This window comes from Alosa pseudoharengus, unplaced genomic scaffold (genome assembly GCF_046254945.1).
Source record: "Alosa pseudoharengus isolate Yale_2024_CS ecotype anadromous, Long Island Sound unplaced genomic scaffold, YU_APseudo_1.1 YU_APseudo_1.1_scf_6, whole genome shotgun sequence".
In the NCBI taxonomy this organism is placed as follows: domain Eukaryota; kingdom Metazoa; phylum Chordata; class Actinopteri; order Clupeiformes; family Clupeidae; genus Alosa; species Alosa pseudoharengus.
In genome coordinates this window covers 20,494,426-20,503,366 of record NW_027468848.1, presented here as the reverse complement: position 1 = coordinate 20,503,366, position 8,941 = coordinate 20,494,426, and the positions used below count along the sequence as shown (strand labels likewise).

General features: G+C 40.3%; 2 protein-coding genes across 2 annotated transcripts in view; both read left to right on the top strand.

Annotated features, from left to right (window-relative positions):
• The window catches only part of LOC143105504 (UDP-glucuronosyltransferase 2C1-like), a 3,502-nt gene extending 746 nt beyond the window's left edge, over positions 1-2,756 (top strand). Inside the window, exons 2-7 of the mRNA XM_076269467.1 lie at positions 1-327; positions 490-638; positions 794-925; positions 1,282-1,369; positions 1,561-1,780; positions 2,346-2,756. The exon at positions 1-327 is cut by the window's left edge and continues 544 nt beyond it. Of these exons, the coding sequence (XP_076125582.1) occupies positions 1-327; positions 490-638; positions 794-925; positions 1,282-1,369; positions 1,561-1,780; positions 2,346-2,628 (1,199 nt within the window). The 3' untranslated portion in view covers positions 2,629-2,756. The remainder of the gene's footprint in view (positions 328-489; positions 639-793; positions 926-1,281; positions 1,370-1,560; positions 1,781-2,345) is intronic.
• Positions 2,757-4,375: 1,619 nt separating this feature from the next.
• On the top strand, positions 4,376-7,363 carry LOC143106597 (UDP-glucuronosyltransferase 2C1-like). Its single transcript, XM_076270951.1, has 6 exons — positions 4,376-5,197; positions 5,335-5,483; positions 5,594-5,725; positions 5,935-6,022; positions 6,246-6,465; positions 7,081-7,363. The coding sequence occupies exons 1-6, from the start codon at positions 4,480-4,482 to the stop codon at positions 7,361-7,363; spliced, it is 1,590 nt and encodes a 529-aa protein (XP_076127066.1). The 5' UTR covers positions 4,376-4,479.
• Positions 7,364-8,941: the final 1,578 nt, after the last annotated feature.

Genomic DNA, 8,941 nt, shown 5'->3' with positions numbered 1-8,941 from the left:
TGCGGTCCGAAACTCTCATGGAAAAACTGAAGCATGGCAAATATGATCTTGTTTTCGCTGATCCTGTTTATCCCTGCAGTGAGCTGGTAGCTGAGATTCTGCACATACCCTTTGTGTACTCTCTGCGTTTCTCAATAGCCAACACCGTGGAGAGACTCTGTGGACAGCTGCCTGCTCCACCGTCATATGTTCCCGGCACTATGGTCAAACTGACTGACAAGATGAGCCTCATTGAAAGAATCATTAATGTTGTGTTCTATCTGGTGCAAGACACAACATTTGGTCTCACGTGGAAACGTTATGATCAATATTACAGTGAAATTTTAGGTAAGAGTCATGGTTGACCTCAAAGGTGCACCAAATGTGAGCACAGAGCTTAATTGTGCCATTTAGTGGTCGAATGTAGAACTGCACAAGATACTACAGAGGAAACACAGCATTCTCAATTGATCCCACCCTCACCAATGTCCACCCTTCTCTGCCCTACAGGGAATGCCACCTCTTTCTGTAAGCTAATGGGCAAAGCTGACCTCTGGTTGATTCGGACATACTGGGACTTTGATTATCCCCACCCCATCCTTCCTAACTTCAAATACGTTGGAGGAATTCACTGCAAACCTGCCAAACCCCTACCAAAGGTGAGTCTGAATTCACTCTCTCACACATCTCTTTGTAAGTCTGTTTAATGTGCATTCTTTTGATGAAGTTTCCAAATACCATATCATTAGGGCTGCTTATCCATTCCACTTTCATGTAAAAAGGTATTAATTACCTGATGTTTTCATTCCACAAGGACATGGAGGAGTTTGTTCAGAGCTCTGGGGATGATGGGATTGTGGTGTTCACTTTGGGATCAATGATCACAAACCTCACCAAAGAGAAAAGCAATATCATTGCCTCTGCCTTGGGGCAAATCCCACAGAAGGTTGGTTAGCATCAAAATCCATGGCAGGTCTAACTGTTGAATTTTACCTTTTACCTTTAATGATAAACTGAATTATAACAGAGAGAGTGGCATCACTTTTTGACACATTTGTTCCCCCTTTGCATTACTTTGCAATGTGCAGGGCAGTCATTAATGGAATCCTGCACTGTGAAAATGATGATAGAGGGATATCCAGTGCAATGAAAGGGGCAAATACAAATGCTAGCAAAATGGGGCTTTAATGCTTTGAAGGAGCATCTCAATAGTGCAGTCCACATACAGTAGATGTAGTGTCATGCATAAGGAAGGTTTGTCTGTTGTCCATTTATGGTGCTGTGCTGGTCCTTACCTAACAGGTGTTGTGGAGGTACAAAGGAGAGAAGCCAGAGACTCTAGCTCCAAACACCAGGCTGTACGAATGGATCCCACAGAATGACCTGCTGGGTGGGTGCCATACAGTGATGGTGTGCTACTTATGTGTCCTGTAGGTCATCTGATAGACCATACAACAAAAAACATAACCGTCATGGCATCAAGTCCCAGACACAGCACAGATTAAAAGCTGAATAAATGTTTAAATGACACAATGCAGCAACATTACTTTGTGTGTGTTTGCATTTGTGTGTTTTTGGTAGGACACCCCAAAACCAGAGCTTTTGTCACACACGGTGGGACCAATGGGTTGTATGAGGCCATATATCATGGTGTTCCCATGGTGGGTATTCCACTGTTTGGTGACCAACCAGACAACATGGTGCACATGAAAGCCAAAGGAGCTGCTGTCATCATGGACTTCAACACCATGCAGACCAAAGACCTTGTGGACGGACTGAGGACAGTGATCAATGATCCATCGTAAGGCTTAATTCATCCTCTCCTTGTTGTAGACCTTCTGTCTCAGTAAAGGTGGAATATTTTGATTTTGGTAGAAAAATAATTCAGTGAAAATTATGGTTTAGAGGTAGCCGGGATATCCAGACCAAAATCTAGAAAGATTTAAGGGTCTGGCTATGAGTAATGAAAATGTCCCAACTCGGGTGGCGTCACCAAGCATGCATTAGAAAATATCACTGCACGCAATTGGATAACACTACGACCAATTTTTACTGGCTTATTCCGGACGTTGAAGCGCTGTCGTCATCTGTTTAGCTCGCCTCTGGCCCGCCTACAGTATATCAGATACACCGATGTGATTGGTGCAGCTTGGTTCCATGGGCATAGGTTATGAGCGTCGTTACTCATTGCCAGAATGACTCGCTGAGCAAATTCAAATTGTGCTCTCGCGAGAACTCTGGATTTCCAGGTTAGTTCAGAGGTGCAGTCTACAGTTAATTAAGTGATTTTAAACCAACAATGACCTGCACATAACGATTATTTTCTGTTGTAGATAAATCAGTCAATTATTTTCTCTGTTCCACAGGTATAAAGCCAGTGCCATGAAACTGTCAAAAATACACCATGACAGACCCCAGACGCCAAGGGATGAGGCCGTGTTTTGGATAGAACATGTGATGCGCCAAAAGGGGGCAGAGCATCTAAGAGTACAAGCCCATAACCTCACTTGGTACCAGTACCACTGTCTTGATGCATTCGCCGTTCTGATTGGGATAGTTATACTGATTCTCTTTGTGGTTTACAAGACTTGCCAGGTTTGTTTCAGGAGGTGCTGTTTAAGATCAAATCAAAAGAACAAACAAGAGTGAATAAATTTTATAGGATTTTTTATTTGCATTTTCTCAGTGTATTTGGGGAGTTTTAAAACCAGATCTGGCTCCAAATAGCTGCAGCACTGTTTATACCTTTTATTTACTTGACCTTTTATTTACTCAACCTTTTATTTACTTGACCTTTTATTTACTCAACCTTTTATTTACTTGACCTTTTATTTACTCAAGTTTTCTTGAGCTGGTGTCAAGGGCTGTTTTTCTCTTGCTCTGAAGTCATCTAAATGATTGTTTTTTATAAGTCCATTCCATCAGGTCATTCCCCATACAATACCTCTGACATAGACACAGACACTGATCCCTTTTCTTCAACTCGTCCTCCATTCTCCTTAAAGACTGGCAGCCTAAATTCACATACAATAGTGGAAAACCACACACACATTGTAATGCCTTTATTAGGACTTTAACTCTGAAGAATTTACAGATCCAAACATTGATGGAAGTATACAAGTTTAGAGAGGTCTGAACAAACAGAATGCTTTGTGCTATACATTTTTTCGCCAACTATAACACCTCAATAATACACATTGCAATCCAGAGCTTGATGCTTTCCATACCAAAGCTGCAACTGTTACTTCCCTGTGCTTTCGCCAACAGTCACGACGGGTGTGGATGTGTTAGAGTGGTGTGGTAGCAGTGGCTCCTGCCGCCATGTTGTGTATACACACACACACACACACACACACACACACACACACACACACTGTTACTGGTCCTCTCCCTCCCATATATTGCACTCTCTATCAAGGCCTGATAACATCAGCACTGTCTACCCAACCCTAAACACCTTAGACTTTCATTAGAGGTAGAACTACTATTAGACCTTAGTGCTTATACAGAATTTTACATGGACATTCCAATACAGATTACAGTCAATATGTACCCCTATGTTAGTATTTATAAGAATGTATGAACCCTAAGTAACAAGTGGAGGATCATTCTTTGTTTATTGTGTTTCCTATTAGATAGAAATCATCAGACTATTGCACAACCATTCTAACCTACAAACTATAGCTACAAATATCGGTGTGTGTCCATAAGTGCAAAAATGGCAATTTCAGAGAATTTGATCATTAAAGTTTTAAGCTATTGCCCTTTTATGCTTTTATTTACTATTTTTTGCTTTTGTTTATGGCAAGTACCTTGAACTGACCCTGTGTATGAAATGTAAACTTGCCCTGCTTGTCCAATCATCCTCACACATCTTTGTGGAGCATCTTTGTTGATGACTATATTCATACTTTATATGAAATATGATGTCTGGTTCTCATGGGCCAACTGATTTATGATGTCTGAGATAACATCTGCTTAAATCTGCATATTTTCCCTTTAAAATAATTAACACAAAACAAATAAAAGTTAAGTTCAAAATAAAGGGCAACTGCATTCCATGCACATAGCAGTCATAGGCCTGATATTGTCAACCCACTCGTTCATTTACCAGTGTCTTTTCCGAGGTAGTACGGCCTCATCTTCCAGCCTCTTTGGGAAGTGGCGGTGGCGTGTACCAATGCATTGAAAGCATAGATAGTGATCCCTACTCTTGCTTGTTTGTCTGCACAACTAAGCACCTGTAACTCAACAGGTAACTAACACCGTACAAGCATCAAGTGGGTTTGTTTTTAACAGATTTTAAATGCAAAATGCAAAAAATAAATGCAATATTAGACTTGTCACATACCCAAACACACTGTGCCTTTAAGTCAGACGGACCCCTGCACAAAGTTCATGCTATTTAGTAAATGTTTGAACAAAACTGATAGTAAATGTTGAAACAAAGCTGCCAAGAGATACAGACACCGTTGTTCCAAACCTGCTGGATTTGCCATCATGAAAACCAGACAATGTGCTATTTTAGTCCTTTTTGCACTGTGCGTTGTACCTACGGTAAACTGTGGGAACATCCTGGTCTGGCACACTGAAGGAAGTCACTGGATCAACATGAAGCCTGTGCTGGACACGCTAATTGAGAGAGGTCACAATGTCACCATGCTGTTTCACAATGTCTCAATGTTCATTGATCCCAAGGAACACGCACAGTACAACTACCACCTGTTTAATGCATCCATCGACATCTCTGAAATGCTGGAGTTTTTTGAGGAGTTCTTCAACTTTTCTCTGTATGAGCTTGGCCATTCGGGTTATGTGAAAATCTACTGGAAGCTCCATGAACTCATGATGAAAAGTTCAGACTTTGGCCTTAGAATGTGTGATGGCATTCTGCGGTCAGATACTCTCATGGAGAAACTTAAGCAGGGAAAATATGATCTTGTATTCGCTGATCCTATTTATCCCTGCAGTGAGCTGGTAGCTGAGATTCTGGACATACCCTTTGTGTACTCTCTGCGTTTCTCAATGGCCAACTCCATGGAGAGACTCTGTGGACAGCTGCCTGCTCCACCGTCATATGTTCCCGGCACTATGGTCAAACTGACTGACCACATGAGTTTCACTGAAAGGCTCCTCAATGTTGTCTTCTATCTGGTACAGGATGCTATGTACAGCCTTATGTGGAGACCATATGATCAGTATTACACTGAAATTTTGGGTAAGAGTCATGATCAACTTCAGAGGGGCAATAAGTCGGAGTGCAGTACATCATGTTCAGTGGGCAACCATGGAACTGCAAATAGCATCCAGCTGATCCCACCCTTACAACTATTAACCCCTCTCTGATCCCCACAGGGAAGCCCACCTCTTTCTGTGAGCAAATGGGCAAAGCTGACCTCTGGTTGATTCGGACATACTGGGACTTTGATTATCCCCGGCCCATCCTTCCTAACTTCAAATATGTTGGAGGAATTCACTGCAAACCTGCCAAACCCCTACCAAAGGTGAGTCTGAATTCACCATTCACATGTCAATCTGTTTGTGCTCTTTTTTTTATTATTATGTGGTGATCAGTATGATTAAGGTTACGAGCATAATGTTTTCATCCCACAAGGACATGGAGGAGTTTGTTCAGAGTTCTGGGGATGATGGGATTGTGGTGTTCACTTTGGGATCAATGATTGCAAACCTCACCAAAGAGAAGAGCAATGTCATTGCCTCTGCCTTGGGCCAAATACCACAAAAGGTTGTATATTCTTATCAATAATGTGAATAATTTGTTTAAACTCTTTCTAAACCACAAAGGGGCTTGCAAGTTGTTGCAACCCGCTTTAAAGGAACAATGCAGAAATTTAATCTGGACACAGAATAAAATCAATATTGTGTTAGGATTGTTTTGAATATGGCCTTCATTTGTTGTGCTGTATACTTGGTCCTTATGGCCTTACTTAACAGGTGTTGTGGAGGTACAAAGGAGAGAAGCCAGAGACTCTTGCTCCAAACACCAGGCTGTACGAATGGATCCCACAGAATGACCTGCTGGGTGAGTGTCATTTTTATGGGAGGCAGACAGTGATTATTGATGTGTCCTGTTGTTCATCTGATAGATTCCAACACTTTGCGATCATGGAAATTAAGTCCCTGGAAAACTATGCTGATGTTACAATGTTATGCATTGCAATATAGGTAATTGTCGATTAAACAGTAAAAAAACAGTCATCCTATTATTTAATGAAGTCACAAAATGATATTTTTCACATCACCAGGACACCCCAAAACCAGGGCCTTTGTCACCCATGGTGGGACCAATGGGTTGTATGAGGCCATATATCATGGTGTTCCCATGGTGGGTATTCCACTGTTTGGTGACCAACCAGACAACATGGTGCACATGAAAGCCAAAGGAGCTGCTGTCATCATGGACTTCAACACCATGCAGACCAAAGACCTTGCAGATGGACTGAGGACTGTAATCAATGATCCATCGTAAGGCTTAATTTATCTCCTTATTGTATATCTTCTCTCTCTAAATACATTAAACATTTTGATATACATTGGTGAACTGATACAATTTTTGGTTGAAAATTGATAAATTAAATTGTGGTGCAGTCGCTTATCAAATAAATACTTTTAGACCTAAAATAATAATATTAGATCTGCAACCAATGATTATTTTCATTGTAGATTAATCTGTCGATCGTTTTGCTCGATTCATAATTTAGTTGTTTGTTCTAAAAATATTGCAGTGTTTTCCCAAGCCTGAGATGACATTGTCAAATGTTCTGTTTTATCCACAACCCAAATATATGAATTTTATATGAGGAATAGGGAGGCAATAACTTAATAGTTAATGTATTAATCCATTAAGTGTTTTTGCTCTATTATAAATCATGGATGATAGTAGGTCCTGTTTTCTGTATAGTATGTCATAGTTCGGACAAATGAGAAGGTTCAAGAAAACAAGGATAATGTCCTGAATCAAAGAACCAAACTGTGTAAACAGCATTTTATTATGGTACTGTGTATGCCTATGTAGGCGCCAGAAAATTCAGCATTTTAATTTTTGTCAACAAAATAATTTACTGCATATGTGTTCCACAGGTATAAAGCCAGCGCCATGAAACTGTCTAAAATACACCATGACAGACCAGAGATGCCAAGAGATGAGGCCGTATTTTGGGTAGAACATGTGATGCGCAACAAGGGAGCCAAGCATCTTAGAGTAGAAGCCCATAACCTCTCTTGGTACCAGTACCACTCTCTTGATGTGTTTGCGTTTCTGATTGGGATAGTTCTACTGGTCCTCTTCACCGTTTTCAAAACTTGCAAGTTTTGCTTTAAATTGTGCTGTTTGAGATCAAGTCTAAAAAACAAACAAGAGTGAATGATATTTGCACTGAATTTGTACATGTCTTTTGTATGTGGTACAGTAGATATAAAACCTAATCTTGTTCCATTCTTCAGACATGTTTAACCATTTTAATTGTTGCTTGTTTATGATGACCAAATTCTGATCTGTGTAATGCATACAGATTGTGCTTTATTCACAATTCAAGATTATTTTCTTCTCTCATGGAACATTTATGAAGGCTACACCATTAAATACTAACATTATAGTGCAATAGCAGACATACGGTCCATTTCACAAACAAGTGCCAAAACAAGTACTATAAAAGGACATAAACACATTCAAATACAGCTGCTAATTTCACTTACCTTATGTCTTGAATGTGACATTCATTACCAGATAGCAAGGGGTTTTGTGGTCCGCTGGTGTTTTGCTCATTGGTTTTCCAGCCATCCATTATGGGTGGCCTACAACAACGCACCACCATTTTGCAAATTGTGGAACAAACCATTTTTACTTTTATTTAGTTATACTTCTTCATATTAATAATATTTTCTGTTTTCACCCTAATGTTCACAACAAATTAAATTAAAGATGATGGTGGTCCAGCAGCGGATTATAAGTGGCACTCTAGACTTTTTACCACTCAGGTATCTTTTTGTGTGTTTAATTGGAATCCTGTCTATTAGTATTTTATGACTGCATATAGGCCATACATGTCTATATTGTCCTAAAAATAAATAAAAGTTCAAAATACCAAGCAAATTGAGGTCCTAAGTTACTGGTTAGAGCTATGCATATGGTAAGGTCTGTAAAAAAAGAATCCATTTGATGGTTATGTTATGTTATGTTAAATGTTACATATGATTAGCATGTGCAGACAACCAAACAAAACAGTGATTACTATGTAATCTTACCAATATACAGTACATGCACCCCATGGGCGGATTATGAACTTTCGGGCCCCTGGGCCCAGATGTATTAAGGGCCCCCCACTTATTGTCGTATGTGGGAGGGGGGGTTTGGGGGTCCTCCCCCAGAAATGTTTTAATTTGTTTGATGTGATTTCCTGTATTCTAGTGCATTTTGGGGATGGCCAATACTAAATTTAATCAGATTCATAGCCTACATCCTGATTTGTTGATATTGAGGCAATGATTCCATGCAAAGGCTTGGGCTTTCAGGGCCCCCTGACCCCTTGGGCCTGGGCCCGGTAGGCCCGTGCAGTAATCCATCCCTTATGCACCCTCATCTCTTCCCAAAGAGTCTGGAAGGGGACACCCCACTACCTAAATGGAACAGACACCTCTTCAACTAGTGCAATATCAAACATACAGCATACCTATAGACCCTTTCAAGAGAGTTCCATTATCAGCATCATAGTTGGCCCCACAAGACTTCCTTTTTAACATTCCATATGTTATCTTAATGCAGAGGAAGTAGATTGGGGCCCAAATAGAACGTTCAAGCATTGTTTTTGTTTTTATTGTTGAAAGGGTCTATACACCCTTTCAAGAGAGTTCCATTATCAGCATCATATTGGCCCCACAAGGCTTCCGTTTTAACATTCCATATCTTAATGCAGAGGAAGTAGATTGGGAACCAAATAGAACG